At 37.7% G+C, this 25,604-nt stretch overlaps 1 protein-coding gene across 1 annotated transcript; it reads right to left on the bottom strand.

Annotated features, from left to right (window-relative positions):
• Positions 1–21,132: 21,132 nt before the first annotated feature.
• LOC149162997 ((S)-8-oxocitronellyl enol synthase ISY1-like) lies at positions 21,133–22,575 on the bottom strand. The gene is made up of 2 exons (XM_089435869.1): positions 22,485–22,575; positions 21,133–22,361 (listed from the first exon to the last, which is right to left on the bottom strand). The coding sequence occupies exons 1-2, from the start codon at positions 22,521–22,523 to the stop codon at positions 21,153–21,155; spliced, it is 1,248 nt and encodes a 415-aa protein (XP_089291995.1). The 5' UTR covers positions 22,524–22,575; the 3' UTR covers positions 21,133–21,152.
• Between the last annotated feature and the right edge of the window lie 3,029 nt (positions 22,576–25,604).

The following is a 25,604-nucleotide window of genomic DNA, read 5'->3' as shown; positions in this document are numbered from 1 at the left end:
TCGAACAAATTCCCAATTTCGTAGCACGCTACGAAATCACCTAAACAGGTAGCGCTGCGAAAACAACTTGTCCTTAAGCTAGGCTAAAAATTTTTGGCAACAGAATTTTCAGTGATAACATATCCCACTAGTATTCTAGCATGAAGACATATCCCCTCAGTTATTAATATACACATACATCATTGCTAGAAAATGGGAGTTATTGATAGTTAAAGGCAAGGTGGCTATGCAGCAAGTGTTAGGGGGGACAATCACCATGATTCCATGGAGGGGAAATTTTAAGGATGGAAATTTATTTTGTGTTTTAGAATTCGTATGCAGGTAATTTCTATACAGGGTTAAAACCTACACCTCCCATACCTAAACATGGAAAATTGTATAAGGTCATAAGCTATTGTGAAGTATGAAGATGATACTTTGTGTGATATACTTATATGGCTCTAACATTTAATATGGTCAACTTTTTATTCTTTAATAACTCTTGTGTCCATGCTAGAAGACCTTACTTGAATCTATTAGGGTCCTATTATCTATATTATAGTAATATTTTTCATTCCAATCTTTCTATTCATTTTAGGTTGAAAGGAAGAGTGTTGCATATCTGCAAGTTCAACTTGCTACGAAAGTTGGAATATGTTGTGCAACTAAGAAATTCACTGCACATCTCAAGAAATCATCAGGTTGGTTGCAATGTGTGCCTTAAACCCTATATACCTCTATTTGAAACTTCAATTGAGTATCATTGATCAACCCCTTGTTTGGTTTTCTCTCTCAAACAACCCTAGTCACAGGTGCTGCGAAAGTTGTTGCGAATTAGATAACAAAGGGAGATAGTGTTTTGGAGGCTTATTTCAGTTTTGGGGTTGTTTCATAGGTTCAAAAGCTTCACAGGGACATTCCAAGATGACCCATCAGTTTCATTTTGTCAGAGATAGGTTGCAAGTATACAGAACTTGTAATGATGCACAAGTTGTTTCAAAATTATCAGAAGCATTAGGGTTCAGTTAAAAATCAAAATTTTGGCATTATTTTTTGTGTGTGGGAACTTAAAAGAGGTTTAAAAGGGTGGAAAAATCATCAATCATCCATTTTTTCTCAGCCAAATTTCAAGCATGTGATTAAAGCCATGCAAAGACAACCCATTGTGAAAGTGCACTGCGCAAGCGTATTTTCACCATATCTCTTATACGTTGTACCCATTTTCCATAAAAAATTTATAGTAGATGCATGGAGGTGAGATGAATAATATCTATTAATTTCAGCAAAAAATGCCTCACTGTTTTCAAGAAACAAGCTACCATCATCTACAACCATTTTTGGATTTTCTCAATATCCGTGAGTCAGATTTGGCTCAAATTCTTTGTGGACAAGGTTTATGATGATATTAACTTAATTTCAAAAAATAAGCTCAATCTGACTTACCGTTTAGGAGATATGTGAAAAATACATTCGATGCGCTTTGGCACACTGTTTTTACTACAGGGGAGGCGTTGCATTTCTAGATAGTCAACTTTTTGACTGAGTTACCCAATTCAAAATATTATGTAACTTGTTTTTATGGTCTTATTTATTGTAATAAAGCATCTAATAACTCATAGGCTTGATTTTGGGCTGAGGAATTAATGCAAAATGCTTAGAAAATATTTGATTAAGTAGTCCCTAACCTTTAGCAGTTAGTTCTATTTTCATTGTAGAAGTTAGAAACAACATTCATAATGAGGAATTCGACCCCTAGAGGTGGAAACTGAATCATTTGAGTCTATTTTATGATGTGACTATAATGGAAAAGGGGTTGGTTGGTTATATTGGAGAGAAAGACACTTTGTGTGCTTTTTATTTTCTGAATATTTTTGCCAGTGAATGAAAGACATAATGTGATTTGCGGGGATTCATGTGTTAGATATTGATGGTGTTGTGCTTCCTTCTAGATGTAAGTTTGTATTATGTTTTTAAATCTCTTGAATGTATGTCTTCATGCTTGGAAGAACTAGATGTTTAGCTCAGAATTCATCTAAAAGGTGCTATGATTTAGTTTTACCATCTTATCAATGTTTTCTTCTTAAAAGCAACATTCAAAATTTATCTACAATTTGATATGCTTTGTGTTGTTTCCATTTTTTTCATACACATCCTCCTATAATGAATCAATTCCATCATCTATGATCCCTACCTTTCCCCTGTGGAAAAACCCTTTCTCTCTTCATCTTATCACTGGACAAATAATCAATTTGACATGACTCCACGCCCAATGGATCTGTCTCCTTTCTTACCAGCAAACCATTGAAAATCAGACCTTATTGAGCACTATACTTATCCTAATATCATATTAGTTGAGAAAAATAAGTGAGATAGCGCTCTCCAAAGCTAGAAGGGCTAGATTCTAGCTTACAAGTGGTTTTGTGGTTACCTATGGGATTTCTCTTCTCAGCCTAGGAAAATTTATGGAGTGCTAGCATTTTGGTGTCGATGTCGAGGAGAAAAAGGTTCCATCTTCCCTGGGAAATATCATAAGTTTAGATCTGATTGCTAATGGTGGGCATTATTCAGACACATGAAGGTTGTACCATTCACTTGGCGACTCCAATCAAGTTTCAACCTGATCCAAAGACTCCATTGGCAGCAAGATACAAAAATCAGGGTTTTACTAGAAACTCTACTGGCTCAAGATGAGTTCTATATCTGCAAGGTATGCTCCTTTAAATTGTATGCATATTCCAGGTTTTCCAATTCACATAAATTCAGAGATCAGAAAGGTGATGATGTTTCTCTTCATTTGGTCAAATTTTACATGCATGTACGTAGACTTAAGGTTTATTTTCATGAAGATTGTCTCCTAAAGATGTCAATGGTATCCTTGGAGGGAAATGCACAATAATGGTATGAAAGCTTGCCAAATGCTTGTTTATCTTATCTTAGAGTTTTTGATACAGTGTTTTATGAGAGATATAAAGAATCTCATCCTTCCTTGTTACTGGTCAAAGACTGTTGCACTCATTTTAAAAAAATTATTGAGCATTTGGAGAGTTTTTACGAAGATCATCAATTCATGGACGAAGAGATACTAGAGGCTTTGCATGAGAAACTTTTCCATCATCAAGGTCAAAATGTAGAAGCTAGCTACCATGACACTCAAGAAATTCTCATCACGTAGTAGTTCCTTCCTTAACTATCAACGAAGTTGATTAGGATCTTGATGTAGATGTTCATGTTTCTTCTCCTATGTTGAATGAACATTTTCAGTAGTCTTGTCAAATTTTAAGTGATCAGGATGAATAAATAGTAGAGTTTAGCAACCTTGATACACAAGAAAATTTCCAGCAAACAATGTTTTCTTCCTTGACTGAAGACCAATAAGATTTGCATGATGAAATCCATTTTACATCCCATGATTTTAATGATGATTTGCAGCAAGATTGTCAGTTTTCATGTGGCCAAAATAGGGATGATGATTTTCTGATCTGAAAATGATGATCTTAGATTACTTTTAAGGTATTACAGAGTCATGTGCATGGATTTGCCTATATCACTTAGTGCAATGGATCGATAAGATTGTGAATAATATAGACAATGAGTAGTTAGAGAAACATAATAGACAAACACACATAACACAGCAAGTTTAATATGGACTTCACCCAAAACTCTTGGGCTACGTCTCCTGGTCCAGCCTTTAGTGGTGACCTCTCTATTGTGTCTTCAAGAGCAGAGTTTTACAAAATGTGAGCTCAAATTGAGCCTCAACACAACAGATACAAAAAACAGGAGTTTACTTGAATCCCTCAAGTCTGTCTGAGTACACAAACTCTCCGTCTCGCTCTCTGTCTCTGTTTTCTCTCTATCTAAGCACTTCTTGCCTCTATCTTTGTCATTTTGTGGCTTTTAAGCCAATCGGCGTTGTCTGTTCGTTTCCTCTTCTGAGCTCTCTGGCTCCCAGCCTCTGTCTGCTCAAATTCCCTATGAACATTAAACAATCACTGCTAAACATCTATGGGTATGGTGGCCACCTATTTTGTAACGGAATGGACCATTGGCGCCTTCGAAATCCTAAAAATAGTCATTCTCTGTTTACATAGAGAAATACACTAAAAACTCTGAAAAACCCATAAAAACTCTTTCTATCAGACTTCAAAAATCATTGAATCTGCCCTACACTCCTATTGGGTCCGCCTTTGATCGCTATCGCAAGTGCCCATGTGCCGTGGTTTCCTTTGTATTTGCAAAATACATTAAAACACTAAAAATCCCGACAAATGGCTTTATGGCAGACTTCAAATAATATACAGATGCATCTATAAACCCTTTCAAGTCTGGATTCATCACATCGGGCGCATTTCCTTTATATGTCGTTTATTTAATGAAAATGTGAAATACATAGAAAAACTTGTTTTCCAGAACTCAAAATATATTAAGTTTCATCTATAACCCCGTCGGGTTCGGCTATCGCAGTCTTATTTGTATCGGCCCCACTCCTTTGTATTTTGCCGATGCGATATTGCAAGTTAACCTAGGCCATTGATCTGCGCGCTTGATCGACGGTCCTCGTTGACTCGCGCTGATCACTGTCACAACGTTCATATGGTAGCCTCTAATAGTCTCTACCTGCCATCGCCGACTGCGATATGTCGATCGGATCTGGACCGTTGATCGGCCAGATCCGACGGCTCATGTGCATCATTTTTCAAGCCTCCGATAGCTTTGTTTTTCATTGTTTCTTCATGTTTTTTAGGCCTGATGGTGTAATCCGCCATTTTTAAAGGTTCATCCTTTATGATAGTTTTTGATGTTTGAAGACTTAGAGGGTTTTTTGGATCACGCCTTCCCACTGAAAAATCTTTTGGACCACCAAAAGTTGGTTTTTAAGCATCAATCAAGTGAGGATACAACTTCCTCACTTGTCCAATCTTTATCCATCATGCACTGCTTGGTTTTGAACCTTTGAGTCCAATTCTGGGGTACTCAACATCCCCTCTACGCATAGTTCTCACCTTCCTGTCCAGAACTGTATCTTCCTGCAACTCATTGAGATATTCAGGCAACAGATCATCAATAGAAGGAAACTGACTTTGCTCTTCGAGATCTTCAATCAATGAAGTTTCAAACAATCTCAAGTTTTCTGCATTAACTACTGAATAGATGTGCATGTAAGCTAGAAAATCAAGGTGAAAAGTGTTCTCGCAAATTTTCTCAAGTATCTTGAAAGGCCCATAGCTTATTGGCTTCAGCTTCTTACCTTCACCTTGCATTCTGTCTTTGCTGATGTACAACCAAACTTGATCACCAACTTGGAAGCTATGCTCAATTCGATGCTTGTCATGCCTTGCCTTGTACTTGGCCTGGATTCTTTCCAGTTGTTCCTGCACTGCCTGGTGAATTTCTTGGATCTATTCAATGAAATTGGTTGCTTTGTCCACATCACTGTGTCCATCAACTATTATTTCTTTTCCAAAGACAAAATCCAAGGGAGACCTTGGTGTAAAACCAAAACAAGTCTCAAAAGGAGATCTCTGAGTAGAAGATCATTTAGAGTATGTGACACATAACACAAATGTTCATCCCAAAGCTTGGGATGCTTGATGCAATAGCCCCTGAGCAACTGGATCACTGTCCTATTGACCACCTCTGTTTGGCCATCTGTTTGTGGATGAAAGGATGTGCTCTTCTTCAGTCTGGTGTCCATCAATTCCCACAGACTTGACCAAAACTTCCCAACAAATCGGGAATCTCGATCAAATACAATGGAAGTGGGTAACCCAAAATGAACCCAGACATGCTGAAAGAAAAACTTCACTGTTTGTTCAGCTGTAATCCTCTTGTTACAAGGTATTAAAATACACATTTTGCTGAACCTGTCCATAATAACATACAAATAATCATGACCTTTTCTAGATTTTGGCAATCCCCAAACAAAGTCCATGGAAACACTTTCCCAAGGATGAGAAGGAACTGGAAGTGGAGTGTACAAGCCTAATTTTCTATTGTTGGGCTTGCTTTTAGCACACATGGTACACCCTTTAATATATCTAGAAACTGTTTCATGCATTCTTGGCCAATAACAGAACCTTTGCAGTTGTGCAACTATTTTACTTACACCAAAATGACTTGATATATGAGAAGTATGTGCTTCTCGGATTATGTTAACTCTTTTAGTTTTTGGAATGCATAACTTTCCCAAATGATACAAGAGTTGGTCCTTAACATAATAATCCAATTCTTCTACTTGTTTTCCATGACTTAAAGTTGCATATATATCTTTAAAATCAACATCTTGAGCATATTGTTCAATGTAGCTTTCATGCATTACTGAGTTATGCTTAAGTATAGTAGATGCATTTATGATTGGTTTGGATAACATATCTTCAACCTTATTATGTATTCCCTTCTTATATCTGATGACAAGATGAAACTGTTGTAGAAAACCCATCCACCTATAGTGTCTTGATTGCTACAATTTAGTTGGTGAGTGCAAATATTGAAGTGGTTGATGATCTGTATGTATAATTGTTTCATTTCCCATTAGGTAATGTTTCCACTTTTTCACACTCTATACTAATGCATACAATTCTTTATCATATGTGGGATAATTAACTACTGCAGAATTAAATGTCTCAGAATGATAGCATATGAGTTTAACGTGTTGCATCAACACTGCTCCCATGGCATAGTCACTGGCATATGTTTCAATCTCAAATGGTCGTTGAAGATCTGGTAGTGCTAGTACTAGTGTTGTACTAATTTTTTCTTTTAAGCTTTCGAAGGCTTTCTGTTGTTTGCCTCCCCACTGAAACACCTTGTTCAATCTTGTTAAAGCATGTAAGGGCGCTGCAATCAAGGAAAAGTTAGCAATAAACTTTCTCCAATATTGTGCTGCCCCTAGGAAACTCCTAACTTCTGTAGCAGATTTGGGTTTAGGCCAGTTCACAATGACTTCAACCTTAGAGGGATCTATCTTCAATTCACCACCCCCTACAATATGACCCAAATAATTTAAAGATGTTTTTCCAAATTCACATTTTGATAACTTCACATAGAGATTTTCTCTTTTCAAAACATCTAAAGTATGCTTTACATGCTTCAAATGTTCTTCCCATGTTTTACTGAAAACAAGAATGTCATCTAAATATACAATTACAAAATCATCAATAAAAGGTCTCAGTACATCATTCATAACTCTCATGAAAGTGGCGGGAGCATTAGTTAAGCCAAAAGGCATAACCAGCCATTCATACAGCCCTTGCTTTGTTTTGAAAGCAGTCTTCCATGCATCTTGTTCTGCTACTCTGACCTGATGATAGCCACTACGCAAGTCCAACTTGGAAAAGTAAACTGGTTCTTTCAGCTGATCTAATAGATCATCAATGCGAGGAAGAGGATGACAATTCTTGATCGTTATTTTATTCAGTGCTCTATAATCAATTCACATCCTCCACGAACCATCTTTCTTTCTCACCAACACGATTGGAGATCCACAAGGTGATGTGCTTGGTCTTATGAACTCTTTATCGAGCATCTCCTGTACCTGCTTCTTGATCTTTGCATTCTCTAAAGCGGATAACCTGTACATTTCAATGTTAGGCAATGGAGCACCTTGCTACAAATGAATATCATGTACTATTTCCCTTTTGGGTGGCAGACCTTTTGGTTCTTGAAATAGGATATCATATTCTGAAACAAATTTAACTAAATTAGCTTTCTGTTTAGCATCACAGCCCTCAAATACATTGGTTTTATCAGGGTTCTTTTCCTTTACAACCATTAGTAAAAATTGTTTGCATGAATTTACAATTCTTTTCATCTGCCCTGAGTTTATGAGAGAGTAATTATTTTTTAGTATATGAGCTCTTACAATATATTCTATTCCATCTTTAGTGAGTTGATACTTATTTTCAGCTCTATAGAAAATGGCTTTTCTATCATACAAGTAAGGACTTCCTAAAACAATACCACATATATCCAAGGGAAGTATATCTAACTCAACCTCATCTACAAATGTTGACACAATAGCAAACTGAAGTTTACATTGTCTTGTCACTTCTAGATTTGCTTTATCACATACCCAACCTAATGGATATGGCTTCTTGTGAGGTGTGGTTAGTAATCCCAACTTCTTTACAATTGCTTCATAAATCAAGTTTACTTGTGATCCACTATCAAATAAAGTATCAATCTTTTGGTGCTTGGGGATAACTCTAATATGAAAAATCTCATGTCTTTTCCTCTCATTATCTTTATTATCAATAGATTGTGTAGAATTACTTGTAGATGCTTCAGACTTTTTACCTTTTATACCTGTGGCTGTGAATATTGTTTCATCACCTAAGTTTGACCCCAAGTATTTCTGAATGGTAGCAGCAGTCTTCTTCTTCTTACCACCGAACTTCTTAGGTTTCAGCGCCAAATGCAAAGACTAGCAATGTTCATCATCGTGTCCATCCTTTTTGCAGTGAGTGCATGAAGGTTTGTCTTTCTGTACATCGTTTGCCTTCCTCTCCTTCCATTTTAGCTTCTTCTTTTCCTTGTTCTTGCTTACAGAGGGTTTTGATGATCCCCCAATCTCTAGGCTCACATTCTTGCCTCTAGCCTCTACATGTGTAGCCTGAACTAATACATCATCTAGGCTAGTGGGGTTAAACATGAGAATGGAGTGCCTCAAATAGCTATGCAGACCACCTATATACTTCAACAAAGTTTCAGGTGAGTCTAGAGAATGCCTAGAGTTAAAGCTCTTTTTCTAAATTCCTGGGTATAGCTTTATACACTTTGCCCCTTTAATTGGTGAAAAGTTTGCCAACTCATCATTTTTTACTACATATAAGCTAGTGGATAGCATTTTTTTTTAATGGTAGAAACAAATTCATTCCATGTAGAAAGAATTTTACCAAGCTTCTTCAAATCAGCTTGTGTCCTGCCTTCCGACCACACTAGGGCAGTTCCTCCAAGGTGAAGGCTAGCCAGCTGAATCTTCCTCCTTTTTGAATCAATGTTCTGCACCCTGCAATATACATCAATCTATCTAATCCAATTATCTAACTTTTCTACATTTAATTCTCCATCATAAATTGGAAAATCAAATTTTACATCTAATTTAATCAAAGAAGTCTTCTTCTTTTTCTTATCAAGGCTAGGAGATGAGGATGATGAAGGAGATGGTGGAGGAGATGATGGAGGAGCCTTTTCCCCTTTCCCTTTGCCCTCTGGAGGGGCATCTAGAGAAGGTTCCTCAGCTCCTTTGTCTTGTTTGGGTGTTGAGGTGCTTTCACCTCGACCCTTCTTGAATTCTCAATACATCTCTTCCACCATGGCCCTCATGGCCATAAAACTGTCCATGAACTGAGATTCTAATTCCAAATGAGTTTCTTCTGCCATTCTCCTCCTCGGATAGACTCTTCCAATTTCTGGGTTGGCCTCAACAAGTTCTCCTTTTCCCAGTTTGAGCTTTGACCTCGTTAGCATTCAAAAAAAGTCCAACACAAGCTTGTCTAACCTTAACAAACCAAAAACCAAAAGCTCTAATACCACTTGATCTAAAAATGATGATCTTAGATTACTTTTAAGGTATTACAAACTCATGTTCATGGATTTGCCTATATCACTTAGTGCAACGGATCGATAAGATTGCGAATAATATAGACAATGAGCAGTTAAAGAAACATAATAGACAAACACACATAACACAACAAGTTTAATATGGATTTCAACCAAAACTCTTGGGCTATGTCTCATGGTCCAGCGTTCGGTGGTGACCTCTCTATTATGTCTCCAAGAGCAGATTTTTACAAAATGTGAGCTCATGTTGAGTCTCAACACAACAGATACAAAACAACAGGAATTTACTTGAATCCCTCAAATCACTCTGAGTACACAAACTCTCCCTCTTGCTCTCTGTCTCTGTTTTCTCTCTATCTCAGCACTACTTGCCTCTGTCTCTGTCATTTTGTGGCTTTTAAGCCAATCAGCGTTTTCTGTCCGTTTCCTCTTCGAGGCTCTCTGGCTGCCGACCTCTGTCCGCTCAAATTCCCTCTGAGCATTAAACAATCACTGTTAAGCGTATTTGGGTATGGTGGCCACCTGTTTTGTAACAGAATGGACCATCGGTGCCTTTGAAATCCAAAAAATAGTCTTTCTTTGTTTACACAAAAGAAATACACTAAAAACTCTTTCTATCAGACTTCAAAAATCATTGAATCTGCCCTACACTCCTATCGGGTCCACCTTGGATCGCTATCGCAAGTCACAAGTGCCCATGTGCCGTGGTTTCCTTTGTATTTTCAAAATACATTAAAACATTGAAAATACCGACAAATGGATTTATAGCGGACTTCAAATAATATACAGCTGCATCTATAAACCCTTTCGGGTCTGAATTCATCGCATTGAGCGCATTTCCTTTGTATTTCGTTTATTTAACGAAAATGTGAAATACATAGAAAAACCTGTTTTCTGGAACTCAAAATATATTAAGTTTCATCTATAACCCCATCGGGTCCGGCTATCGCAGTCGCATTTGTATCGGCCCCGCTCCTTTGTATTTTGTTGATGCAATATTGCGAGTTAACCTGGGCCATCGATCTACGCACTTGATCGACGGTCCTCGTTGACTCGTGCTGATTGTTGTCGCAACATTCATATGGTAGCCTTCAATAGTCTCTGCCTGCCATTGCCGATTGCGATATGCCGATCGGATCTGGACTGTTGATCGGCCAGATCCGACAACTCCTGTGCATCGTTGTTCAAGCCTCCGATAGCTCTGTTTTTCGTTGTTTCTTCATGTTTTTTAGGCCCGATAGTGTAATCCGCCATTTTTAAAGGTTCATCCTTTATGATAGTTTTTGATGTTTGAGGACTTAGATGGTTTTTTGGATCATTTTCAAATTTTCCTTCATGTCATTCCTCTGCTAAATTTTTGTCTCATCGAAAAGCCTACGAAAATCAGATCTATGAAGTTTTTGCATGGAAAATTTAGGCAATGAATTAGTCCTTATTGGTAGCTTCTTACATATGCAGGAGGATCATGTGTAAGAACTTGTTTCTCTTTACTCTTTTGAAAGTCAAAATGAATCGTCTCTTGATATATTTGAGAATTATTTTGAAACTGAAAACATAGAACAACCAGCAGTAATATATGAAGCTTATCTTACTATTTTTGTTCATCATGAAGAGATGACTTTGCATATTCTTCAAGATTATTTTGCCAACCTATTTTAATCATAAGTGAAGTCATATTAGGTGTTGTTTATAGAGCACGGGTTTCAGTTTCATCTGGAATTTTAGTTGCCATTATGTATTATTCTATGTCTTCTTATGGAGGGTGTGAGCAGAATTCTAATGAGTGCCCATCTCCTTGCTCGGCTTCATTGGAAATTTTGTATCACTTGAGTGAGCAAGTTATTTAGTAGTTTAGTGTAGATAGCAGTGTGAATAAGCTCAATGGTTTCAACATCTTCTTCAATACTTTTTAGATTTCCATTTCAGTAGTGTGCTAGTTTCTAGTAGTTTGTTTTGGCAGACTGGCATTTATTTTCAGCATTCATTTTCAGTTTGCACTTTTTTGTTGAAGATTTGGAAGAGACCAAGTTACATGCTACAGTTGGTAAATTGAGTTTGGGATCAACCCATTGGTCAAGCTACTAGTATACGGTTTTCTTGTCTCCTCGCAGCAAGGATGTCATCCCCATTAGATCTAATGTTAGGGTCTTATATTATAGGAGTATTTTTCATTTCAGTCTTTCTATTCATTTGAGGTTGAAAGGAAGAGCGTTGCATATCTGCAAGTTCAACATGCTGGGAAAGTTGGAATACGATGTGCAACAGAGGAACCCACTACATATCTCAAGAAATAAAAAATTTGGTTGAAATGTGTGCCTTGAACCCTACACATCTCTATTTGGAACTTCAGTTGAGTATCATTGATCAACCCCTTGTTTGGATGTCTCTCTCAAAGAACCATAGTCACAGGTGTTGCAAAAGTTGCTACGAATTTGATAACAAAGGGAGATAGTGTTTTGGAGGATTTATTTCATTTTTTGGGTTTTTTCATAGGTTCATAAGCTTCATAGGGGCATTCCAAGATGACCCATCAGTTTCATTTTGTCATTGATAGGTTGCAAGTATACAAAACTTGGAATGTTGTACAAGTTGCTGCAAAACTGTCAGAAGCATTAGGGTTTAATTATAAATCAAATTTTTGGCATTATTTTTTGTGCGTGGGAACTTAAAATAGGTATAAAAGGGTGGAAACATCATCAATCATCCATTTTTGCTTAGCCAAAGTTCAAGCATGTGATTAAAGCCATGCAAATACAACCCCGTTGCGAATGTGCAGTGCGCAAACGTATTTTCACTATATCTATTGAAACTTGTACCCATTTTCCCTGAAACTTTTACAGTATATGCATGGGGTTGAGATGCATAAACTCAGTTAATTTCAACCCAAAATTCTTCATTGTTTTTTAGAAACAAGCTACCATGATCTAGAGTCATTTTTGGATTTTCTCAAGACCCGTGAGTTAGATTTGGCTCAAATATTTTGTGGAGAAGTATTATGATGATATTAAATTTCTGTCAAAAAATTAGCTCAATCTGGCTTACCTTTTAGGATATGTGCGAAAAATACAGTTGTTGTGCTTTAGCGCTGCATTTTTGCTGCAGGGGAGGCGTTGCATTTCCATACAGACATCTTTTTTACTGAGTTTCCCAAGTCAAAATATTATGTAACTTAGTTTTATGGTTTTATTAATTGTATTAAAGCATATAATAACTCATAAGCTTGATTTGGGGCTGAGGAATTAATGAAAAATGCTTAGAAGATATTTGGTTAAGCAGTCCCTAGTCTTTAGCAGTTAGTTCTATTTTCATTGCAGAAGTTAGAAACAACATTCCTAATGAGGAATTCGACCTCTATAGGTAGGAACTGACTCATTTGAGCCTATTTTATGATGTGAATGTAATGGAAAAAGGGTTCTTTAGTCATATTGGAGAGAGAGAGACTTTGTGTGCATTGTATTTTCTTAATATTTTTGCCAGTGGATGAAAGACAGAAGGTGATTTGCAGGGGATCATGTGTCAGATCTTGATGGTGTTGTGCTTCCTTCTAGTTGTCATTTTGTTTTATTTTTTCACTTCTCTTAAATATATGTCTTCATTCTTGGAAGAACCAGGTGCTTAGCTCAGAATTCATCTAAAAGGTGCTCTAATTTAGTTTTACCAAGTGATCAATGTTTTCTTCTAAAAAGAAACATTCATAATTTATCCACAGTTTGATGCTCTTTGTGTTGTTTCCATTTTGAACATACTCACCTTCCTACAACGAATCAATTCCATCATTGAGATTTCTTATGTTTTCCTTGTGGAAAAACCCTTTCTCTCTTCATCTTATCAATAGACAAATAATCAATTTGACATGACTCCATGCCCAATGGATATGTCTCCTTTTATTACCAACAAACCATTGAAAATTAGGCCTTATTGAGCACTATACCTAGCCTAATATCATATTAGTTGAGCAACCTAAGCGAGAGAGTCCTCTCCAAAGGGCTAGATTCTAGCTTACAAGTGGTTTTGTGGTTGTAGGTTTTAACCTCGTACAGAAATTACCTGCATACGAAATCTAAAACACAGAAAGTAAAAAATTCGAGAGCATAACACATAAAACACATATACACAGAGATTTTCCCCTGGATCCCAAAACCGGGACTACCAGCTTGATTTTTAATTATGTTCCTTTCAATGTTACAATACATATTTATACATGCTGAAGCATCCAATACCATGGACCAAAAACCATCGCGTCCAAAACCATGTGCGAAAACATGCACAAAACTATAGGTAGGTCTGCCTAACCTAATATATTGTCCAAAAACAAAATTTTCCAGGGTGCTGCCCTGGACCCCATAGAGTGGGGTTACTTGCATCCCTCAAACCCCATATGACTCCCCCTGCTACGCAATTTGCTCAACGAAGGGGATGCTCCGCTCCCCTTCTAACCCCTCGGTTAACTACATGGGCTAGTCGTGGAAAGAATATAACACAACTCAACATTCTCCCATTTGTTGTTTTCCTTCCACAGGGGGCCACAAGAGAGCTTAGTCATTTATCAAGTCCTGGAACACCCATTGTTTCTCTACACCAAGAGAGCTTCTCATAGATCATAGATTTTGTCAATGCATCTGCATTATTATTCAAAGTGTCCACCTTTACTAGCAACACCTTTTTGTCTTCTATCATATCCCTCACAGAGTGATACTGAACATCAATGTGCCTTTTCTTTGAATGATATGCAGGGTTCTTTGCCAAGAAAATTGCAATTTTGCTATCACAGTCTATCCTTATAGCTCCATGTACTAACCCCATACTTGAACACAATATCTGCAACCAAACTGCTTCCTTGCTTGCATGAGTAGCTGCCATGTATTCTGCCTCTGTAGTTGATAGTGCCACTACAGATTGTTTCTTACTCATCCACCTGACTACACCTCCAAATAGGTTAAACACATACCCACTTGTAGATCTTCTTTAATCCAGATCTCCAGCCCAGTTTGCATCAACAAAGCCATGAATATCCAACACTTTGTCCAATCTTGGTCTTCCTTGGTAGCACAAACCATAATCACTATTGCCATGCAAATACCTGAAAACCCGCTTCACTGTTGTCCAATGCTCCTTCTCTGGTTTTGACATAAACCTACTCAATACTCCCACTACATGTGCAATGTCTGGTCTAGTACAAACCATTGCATACATCATGCTACCAACTGCACTTGCATATGGAACACAAGACATGTCCTCTTCCTCTTCTTGTGTCTTGGGACACTTTTCAACAGATAACTTTACACCTACAGGAATAGGAACCTTCACAGGTTTACTATCCTGCATATTAAACCTTTGCAATATTTTCTCGACATACTTCCTCTGGTTTAACGAGAGCTTCCTCTTTGTCCGATCTCTTTTAATTTCCATGCCCAAAATATATTTTGCAGCACCAAGATCTTTCGTGTCGCATTTGGAAGACAAATAGGTCTTCAAATCCTGGATAATTTCTGTGTTCTTTCCAACCAACAACATATCATCCACATACAAGACCAGATAAATAACACGATCACCAATTAATTTAAAATACACACAGTGATCTGCTTTGCTTCTGTTGAAGCCAAGTCCCCATATAAATGTATCAAATTTCTGATACCACATCCATGGTGACTGTTTTAACCCATACATAGACTTCCTTAACTTGCATACCATTTCTTTCTTACCCTTCACCACAAAGCCTTCAGGTTGCTTCATGTAGATCTCCTCTTTCAAATCCCTGTGAAGAAATGTTGTCTTCACTCCATCTGTTCTACCTCAAAATCAAAAGAAGTAGCAACAGATAAAAGTAATCTAATAGAAGTTACCTTGGCAACAAGAAAAAAAATATCACAAAAATCAATTCCTGACACTTTGGAATAACCTTTTGCTACCAACCGAGCTTTGTATTTCTCCACCTTTCCTTCTGCCTTTGTCTTCTTCTTGAACACCCATTTGCTGCCAATGGGTTTCCTTCCAGCCGACAACTCCACCAGATCCCAAGCCTTATTTTTGTGCAAAGATGCCATTTCATCAACCATGGCCTCTTTCCAGAGTTTTCCATCCTTTGAATCTACTGCTTCCTTCACAGTTATGGGATCATCATCAGTAATAGATAAAGAAAAATTTCAACAGAAAGCAGATGGAATATACCTTTCTGGCTGCCTTCCTTCTCGAACTGATCTTCTCACACCCGGAGTTTGTGGCTCTTCATCTTCTGATTCCTCCTCTGTTGTAGAGTCTGATTCTTCCTCCTTTAGCTCAAACTCTATCTTCTCAAGTTCCTTTGGTTGGACTTCATGTTTAATAACATCTTTCACCTCTCTGAACACCACATCTCAGTTGTACACAACCTTCCTTGTTACTGGATTCCAAAGCTTATAACCCTTTATACCATCCTTATACCCAATAAAGGTGCACTTTTCAGATTTACTATCCAACTTGGTTCTTTTCTCCTTTGGAACATGTACATATGCATCACATCCAAATACCCTCAGATGTGAAAGAGAGGGTTTCTTACTAGTCCATACCTCTTATAGAGTCTTATCCTCCAACGTTGATGAAGGTGATCTGTTGACCAGGTAACATGTTGTCTCCACTGCCTCTGCCCAAAATTCTTGTGCTAACCTGGCACCATGGAGCATGCTTCTTGACCTTTCCATCAACATCTTGTTCATTCTTTCTACAACTCCATTTTGCTGAGGTGTATATGGAGTAGTCTTCTGTCGTGCTATACCACACTTCTTACAGAATTCTTCATATTATTTACTGCAAAACTCTCCACCGTTATCTATCCTCAACACCTTTATCTTCTTCTCTATCTAGTTTTCCACCAGAGCCTTAAATTCTTTAAACTTATCAAAGACTTCAGATTTCTTTTTAAGAAAATATATCCATGTATTCCTTGAGAAGTCATTTATAAATGATACATAGTACACAGACTTACCAAGTGATGGAATCTTCACAGGTCCAAACACATCACTGTGCACAAGCTCTAATATATGTTTCACCCTCTTACCACCATAGGGGAAACTCACCCGATTCTGCTTCTCATATACACAATTTTCACAGAAATCAAAATCTAGAGAGCTCTTACTCATACCTTCTACCATACCTTTACCATGAAGTATTCGAAGGCCCTTCTCTCCAATACGTCCAAGCCTTTGATTCCACAGCATGGTCTTCTCTCCAGAGACCACTAGATTTTCTGTTCCACTTTCAGGAACCACATAACTGTTGCACCCATCAATAACAGTGCTACCTTGCATCTTGTACAGAGTTCCAATCCGAACTCCCCACATCAATACCAGTTCTCCCAGAACCATTTTGCAGGTATCCTCCTTGAACACTATTTTTACACCTACATCATCCATCTTTCTTACGAAAATCAGATTTCTGGCCAATGCAAGAATATGGAGAACACCCAAAAGTGTTCTAACCCTTCCACCTTGCAACTTCAACTTTACTTTTCCGCGACCAACGATTCTAGCCTTCCTTTCATCCCCCAAGAATACATCACCGCCATCATATTTCTCACACTCGTAGAACCACTCTCTATGGGAAGTGAAGTGAAAGGATGCACCTGAGTCAATCAACCATGTCTCATGATCTACTTGTGTACTTGAAGAAGCCAAGTACACATCCCCACCTTCATCTGAGGTGGTTTTCACCTTTGCAGAAGGAGCATCATCAGATCCCTTTCCTTTGTCAAGAGCTTTAGATTTACAATCCCTTTTGTAGTGCCCTTCCTTTCCACATTCCCAGCACACCACCTTTACAGGTTTTTCTGGAGATTTAGATCTCCCACTCGATGACTTAGTTTTGTTTATGTTCTGGGACCGTCCTCCTACAGACAAGGCATCACCATTCTGGCTCTCCATATTTTTCTGTCTCATCTCCTCCGTCAACAAGGATGAGACTATTTCATCAAATTGTAAGGCAGTTGTATTTCTACCTATTGCAATAACCAGAATATCCCACGACAAATTGATGCACTTATCTTCATCTGAAATTTTGATATCAACAGATAATAACTAACTTACCATAGTATTAAATGCGTTCTGATTCTCTGTCACCGAGTCTCCATCTTTCATCCTCAGGTTATATAGTTTTTTCCACAGGAACAGTTTATTCACCAAAGACTTAGATTGGTACAAAGTCCCTAACTTGTCCCACAAAGCCTTCATCGTAGCTTCCCCTAATACATTCAGCAATACTGAATCTAAGAAACACAATCGTATTGTTCTCTTTACCTTCCGATCCAACTTTTTTCATTCTTCATCGGAAACTCCCGTTGGTTTAGTACCCAGATCTACCACGATCCACTAATCTTTATCCACCAACAGATCCTCCATCTTGAGTTTCCACAACTCAAAACTCTGACCATTAAATTTCTCGATCTCTATCTTTCCACTGCTCGCCATCTTCTTTCACCACCAGAATCGATCTTCACAGATCTCCCACTAAACAGGGTTTACCACAAGCTCGAGTGAAACCCCTCAACACAAAGGCGTCCCCTTGAAGCTAAAACAACTCTGATACCAAATGTAAGTTTTAACCCCGTACAGAAATTACCTGCATATGAATTCTAAAACACAGAAAATAAACAATGCGAGAGCATAACACATATACACAAAGATTTTCCCCTGGATCCCAAAACCGGGACTACCGTCTTGATTTTTCATTATTTTCCTTTCAATGTTACAATACATATGTATACATGTCAAAGCATCCAATACCATGGACCGAAAACCATCGCGTCCAAAACCATGGACCAAAAACCATCGCGTCCAAAACCATGTGCAAAAAACATGAACAAAACCATAGGTAGGTCCACCTAACCTAATATATGGTCCAAAAACAAAATTTTCGAGGGCGCTGTCCCGGACCCCATAGAGTGGGGTTACCTACACCCCTCAAACCCCCTGTGACTCCCCCCGCTACGCAATCTGCGCAATGAGGAGGGGCTATGCCCCCCTTCTAACCCCCCGGTTAACTACATGGGCTAGTCGTGGAAAGAATATAACACAACCCAACAATGGTTACCTCTCAAATTCCTCTCCCCAGCCTAGGGAAATTTACGAAGTGCTAACAAATTCTTTGGAGCTTTCACATAATGATGATAGATACTCATACCTCTTGGACATTGACGATAATTCACTCATACCTCTTGGACATTGATGATATGTCACTCGTACCTCTTCGTCATTGATTGAACACCCTTTGGAGGGCCTTCCACTATACCTTATATGTTTCACACTAAATGATAGACATTGAGCTTATTGATGACTTAACATACACCCAAAGACACTTCTCCACCTCCAACACCTTGTACAGGGCCCATTATAACTACGATATTGGTCCTAAATGATGATGTGCCACTCTAGATGATGACATGGACATGAGGAGGATGACATTAGGCTTGAAAAAAAAAAATTGATGATGATATATGACCTTTGATGAGGAAGTACGCTCCTTGGACCATTCATTGCACTTTTTAATGAATTTCTTTTGAGGATGTTGTCACCCTTTTTACATCTCCACATTGATATTTGTGACCTATTGAGGATAATTTTCATGTTATTTCATTTAGTTTTGCATTTGAGGCTATAATGAGAGTGAACTTAATGGCTTATCCACGTTGTATCATGGATTTTAATATTTTATGGGCTTTTAGCCTAATTGGGCTAAAGAACTTGGTTTCCCAAGTATATAAAGGGAAGCACTTAGTTCATTTTATCATTGTCACACTTGGAGATCACAAATATCTTCGAAAATAGTCTTTTTTCTTTTGTGCACTATGGAGAACTAGTTGAGTGGTTTTCTCTTTTGAGAGTTTTTTGGATGGTTCTCTTTTCATGGATTATTATTGGTGATTTTTTATTATATGTGCTATGTTATGTACATTATCTTCATTCAATATTGTTTCTTGTTGATGGATTAGGGTTATTAAATATTCATTAAGGTTTTGTTGATGTTTCACATCTCTAAATTCTATTTGCACATGGCTTTTCATCAAGTGTTCTTGATGTGGCATAGGTTTATCTTTGTCCCTTTGTTTGTCAAGAGAATAAAAGGACATTAGGGTTGGAGGATCAAGGGACACTAATTTTTCTTCCTTTATTTCTTTGAATCCACATCCATCTCTTTTATTTCAAGGATTATTACTCCTAGACTCCATTAGCCCTAGATTGATAAGTTACTGGGCTTATCTCTTATGTCAATCCTTAAAACCTTTTTATTTATTTTTATTTTTTTAATGTATTTATTATAGGGTAAATTTAGGTTTTATTAATGACCAAAACACTTATTTACAAAAAATATTAGCTTAGACATTATTGCCCTAGGGTTAATAATTGTTTGGAATACATTGGATAAGTAAACGTTACATTTACTATGCATTTTTTGGACATTAATTAGGGATTATGTCTAGGGTTTACATGATGTTACATGTCATTTTTCAACCATAGAAAATTTTTGTAATTCATTGTCTTGTTTACTTATAATTTTATCTATTATTATGTATTTTGTTATCATAGTTTCCATGGCTAAATCTTTCATTGTAAACTATCGCATTGTTGCACATTTTGGTTGAAGGAGCCAATTTATGATAACATTGTGTGTTTTGGGGAACCTATTTGAGCCTTTATTAATTGACCTAAATCTCTATATTGAGCCATAGGAAATTTTGAACTCAAATCATGAAGTTACTCTCTATTCCACTCTATACCATAATTTCATATCCTTATCATTGGGTGGAAATCATTATAGAACCCTTAAGGGGCACATAGCCTGAGCTAATCGGGTTATTTTATCCCTGATATCTACTAGGGAAGATTCCCTTGTCTTGGATTGTGCCCATCATTAAAACAAGGGGAGTTGTTATAGTGCCTACCTTATAACACCAAGTGTATAGATACCAGACTACCTTATAACACCAAGAGTATAGCCAGCAACCTACAAGCCAGATCTTATACGCCTTGACCCAGAGCAGGCCATATACTCAATGGGATTTGAACCGCTGTCTAATTGGTTTCACCCAGTGAAACTTACTGTTAAACCACATATCATTGTATCTCCAACATTTTTATTTGTATGCTAACATCTGTAGGGATTTGGACCAATTACCTTTTAGCAAAAAGTGCCTTCATAGTGTAACTATTCACCATCAATCCAAAATCTCCTAAACTAAAAAATTTCAAACATTTAATAATACAAAAAAAAAAAATATTAATTTAATTTAACATTCTCATATCATAAATATACAATTTTTTTTTCCATTCAATTACATTTTAATTTTGAAAAATCACAAATGAATAAATATATATTCCTTGAAACTTCACAATCTATAACTAATAATGAATATGCCTCTGCAACTGTTCTAAACTGCTAAATTACAGATACTAATAATGAATATGCCTCTGGAACTGTTCTAAACTGCTAAATTACAGATTCTGAAAATATTATGGAATCGAACTATTAAAAAAATGTAATCAATAGTTTGAACTCCCCCAGCTTAACCATCATATTCCAAGATATTTACCATTCTGAACTTTACCCATTTTGCAGCTCTTCCAATGAATTTGTGTGTCTTTAAATCAAGGAATGATTTTATGGGTTTTCAGCATATCAATCCATTCAAGACAGGAGCTCTCTGTGTTCCGAAACCCCAAAAAACCATACTCCTTGCTCTTGTTCATGCTGCTCACGCCTTTCTTCAAATTCCCATTCAGTACGCTATCAACATATGACCACCATTGCTCCCCCAGGTCTTCAAGCGTGCTCTCCACAAGCCCCTTCTCCTTCACAATCTCCTCCCACACACCCCTCTTATTTTTCATCTCCTCCGCCATAGAAAACCCGCGCCCGTCATAATCACCCGCCTCCACCTCCAGCTTCTCTGCAAGCACCGCCCACAGCCTTTTCCATCTGAACACATCCCCATTGGTTACATTAAAAGCCTGGTTCTTCCCTTTCGCTTTAACGCACGCCCATATCTGCTGCTCTGCAACGAGTTCCGCATCCGAAGCATCCGAAAGCCCCTCCCATGTGATAGAATTCCCAGGGAATCTGAACTGCGTGCCCTCCTTCTTGCAGATCGCAGCGTAAACTGCGAGAGAAACCAGGAGATTCTTGGAAGATGGACTCGAGGGAGAGAAGCCCAATAATGTGACAGCGGGGCGATGGATAGACCAGCTTATCTTAATATCACTCTCTGTTCCCAATTTTTCAAACAATACGTCCTCCAACTTATAGTAGCCGAAATTCGAGCAATTTTTCAGCCTGGGAAGCCCCACGTGAAACGGCCCCTCGTGAAGATCACTCACCATATCCATGGCCGATATATCATGGGATCCCAGATAATGCTCTGTTCCCGTTTGCAGACACACATGTTCCAGATTGGGGGCATTGGGAATAAGAGAATCCAAGACATTTGCAAGCATTTTACAGTCCAAATTGGCCTGTTTGATTCCTCGGCCGGCATTTGTGATCACCCAGAAGACATGCGTAACATCAGTGAGAGCCGAGAATTTTACCATTGTCTGATCTCTATCCAGCAGGTCGCACTGTATATACTGGATATCTTTGTGATAATTAGGGCTAATGGGCCGACGGGCTACTCCATAGACTTTCCACGGCCCGCCTGGAATATCGTCTCTGGGAAGAATCTCCGCCAGTCTGCTGCCTACCATCCCTGTCACGCCAACGATCAGCCCAACATGAGCCTTCTTCTTCTTGTTATGACTACTTCTTCTGGAAGTGCCACCGCTGCCTTCGCCATTTGTGGACTGATCTCGCTCGCGTCTCTGCTTTTAAACACAAACAAAGCTACAATTAGTCAATTTGCATTTATTACAAATAACTATCTAAATGAGATAGTATTAAATGTACAGAATCGAAGATTGCGATGAAAGGATTCGAACCCTGACCACTGCAATTCCCAAGCTCCCTGTCCACCATGAACTCATTCTCAGTGATTAACTCTGGACTGACTGACTGATTGTGAAGAGATGAATCTGCATTTCTTGAAGTAGAGATATAAGGTACGCGATGCAATTTTATAAAGAGCGTTTGAATCGAAATTAAAAGTTGGTGACAGTAGAGATGTGGAGCAGGTCGTTGGGTACGTTGTTCCGTGTAGGCATCTATCTCCGGTTAATCTAAACTTGAGAAAGAATTGAAGCAAAGTCACACAACGTAATCTAGGAGTACAAGCAAGCAACTGAGGAAGAAGTCACAGAAGGCAGGGATGGATTGTAAAATTTCAATTAACAGTCCAAAGATCATCAATACCGAATATTTCACAAACAGAACTTAATATGATCTATTGTTTAAGATGACATACCTTGATTAACAGCGGAAGATGTAATGGCTGCCATCTTCTTTCTTCTTACTCCTGACGGTTACTCTTCTTCTCAGAATTCGGTTTCTCTTTCTAGCCCTGTTTCTTTATGCGCTTCTTGATGGAGAAGAATGTGACTCTTGGGAGGGAGAGAGAGGACCCAATCCTTTATATATCATTTAACTCTAATCTGGTACGTCCATCCATCATATACCAATTCAATGCTTAAGATTAATCACAGATCTAATGCTTTAATTATAGAATGATCTATCGGGTCACATTAAGATTAGAAACTGCATAACGTTAAAAGTAGAAACAGCATTTGCAGTTTAAGATTAGAAACAACCATTTGCTGTTTCTAATAGCAGATTTCTAACATTCTCCCACTTGACCCGACTATTCATAATATTAAGTGTTGAACATCATACTATGATAAATTGCTGAGAGTTATGGCGGTTGTGCACTATTAATTCAATGCATTCCCTTCCATATACTACAATACCAGCAATCCATCAATTCATACTCATAATTTATATAAAACAGCGTAATGGTCCACATAATGTCTTATATCATAATGATTAAACATAATATCTTTATAAGACTCCTTCTTGTTTAAAATTACATAAAATACGTACTACTACATTAAAACAAGAGACACATAATTGTATATCAGAAACACATAAAAGAGCTCAGAATGTCACATCAATTATTATTAATACAACCAAGACCCATTCTTTGAACATGTTCCTTAAATTGTCTTGGTTGTAACCCTTTCGTCAAAGGGTCTGCAATCATAAGTTCTGTCCTGATGTGCATGATTGACACTCTTTGTTTCTGAACCTCATCTTTCACAACAAGATACTTCAGTTCTATATGTTTGGCACCTTTAGAGTACTTGTCGTTCTTTGAGAAAAATACTGCTGCAGAGTTATCACAATAAATTTTCAGCGGCTTGCTAATGGTGTCGACAACCGCAAGTCATGAAATAAAGTTCCGCAACCATAATGCATGAATTGTGGCTTCAAAACATGCCACAAAATCTGCCTCCATAGTGGATGAAGCAACGATAGTCTGTTTCGCACTTTTCCATGATATGGCACCTTGAGCAAACATAAACAGGTAACCAAAAGTCGATTTTCTAGTATCGATACATCCAGCAAAATCTGAATCGCTATATCCAATCACCTCCGATTCATTGGATCTTCTATACATGAGCATGTAATCTTTCGTGCCTTGTAAGTACCTCAAAACTTTCTTTGCAGCTTGCCAATGTTCTCTTCCTGGATTACTTTGATACCTCCCTAACATACCGACCGCAAAGCTGATATCCGGTGTAGTACAGGTTTGAGCATACATTAGGCTACCAACAACAAATGCATATGGAATTGATTCCATTTCCTTTCGTTCAACATCATTCTTAGGACATTGCATGAGATTGAATTTATCACCTTTCTGTACAGGAACTGTTCCAGGTGAACACTTACTCATTCCAAATCTCTCTAGAATCCTTTCGACATATCCTTTCTGAGACAATCCCAATATTCCTTGTGATCGATCACGGAATATTTCTATTCCAATCACATAGGATGCCTCTCCCATATCTTTCATTTCAAAGTTCGTTGAGAAAAATTCCATAGTCTCATGCAATATACTTAAATTATTTGCAGCAAGCAAGATGTCATCAACATAAAGGACCAGATAAATAAACTTGCTCCCACTGATCTTTTGGTATATACAGTGATCAACCGTATTTTCCTTAAAACCAAAAGATGTAATAATGGTATTGAGCTTAATATACCATTGTCGGGATGCTTGTTTAAGCCCATATATTGACTTCTTAAGTTTACACACCAATTGTTATTTACCTTCTACAGAAAAACCCTCAGGTTGATCCATATAAACATCCTCATCGAGATCTCCTCAAAATGCTTATGGCCCTAGTGCAAAGCACCTTCTCTTTCCTTAACCACCCTTTCTTCTGCCCTCACTAGGTGATAATACCATCTCTCATACGATGCATGTGTGGGGGTGCTCATGCCACCCCCTACTTAATGTTCACATTTTCTATTACTCTCGCCTTGATCCCACGACAACCCTTTGCCCGGCTCACATCTCAATTAGGGGAAATTTTATTTTTATATTTAAAAATATAATTTAAACCATATTAAATATTATATCATTAATTCCAATTTAAAATACTAAAAAATATCTTATTAAACTTTACTTAAACAACTTCGCATATGAAAGAATCAAGAGTATGTTTCATATGTATGAATACCAAACTAGTTACCTATTTCAACACTCCCTCTTAACTACAGAGGTATTCATAACACATACCAGGTACTTAAACATTCTCATACTGAATAATTTTCATAAGAAGAGTCAGATTGGTAATCCATCTCTTAAGTTATCTTCTCATCTTAGATCAATGCATCTCATCATATCAACTAGCATTGTCACATAACAAGGCCTTGAATAACAACTCTTTCTCTCCACAATATTAGAGTAAAATTTTGGGGAGACCAATGATTTATAGACACCTTCTTCATTGTCTCTCAAGGCACATACCCCATCCTGTAGAAATTTTGAATAATTTAACACATATTCAATGGAGATTATCCTGATCATGTACTATTGCGGAAAACATACACAATACATAAGCTCCTCTACGTTGATCATCAATATAGCAGCATCAATAACAATAAAA

Source organism: Pinus tabuliformis, chromosome 5_2, assembly GCF_031772625.1.
Source record: "Pinus tabuliformis cultivar Carrire ecotype Pingquan chromosome 5_2, CPIR1, whole genome shotgun sequence".
Taxonomy (NCBI): Eukaryota; Viridiplantae; Streptophyta; class Pinopsida; order Pinales; family Pinaceae; genus Pinus; species Pinus tabuliformis.
Note: the sequence above shows the minus strand (reverse complement) of the source record. Positions and strands in the feature narration are given on the sequence as shown.

Coding starts and splice junctions, on each gene's coding strand:
- LOC149162997 (XM_089435869.1), bottom strand. CDS start 22,523: ATGAGTTCATGGTGGACAGGGAGCTTGGGAATTGCAGTG. Junction 22,362..22,484: donor GGAGCTTGGGAATTGCAGTG/GTCAGGGTTCGA, acceptor GTTTAAAAGCAG/AGACGCGAGCGAGATCAGTC.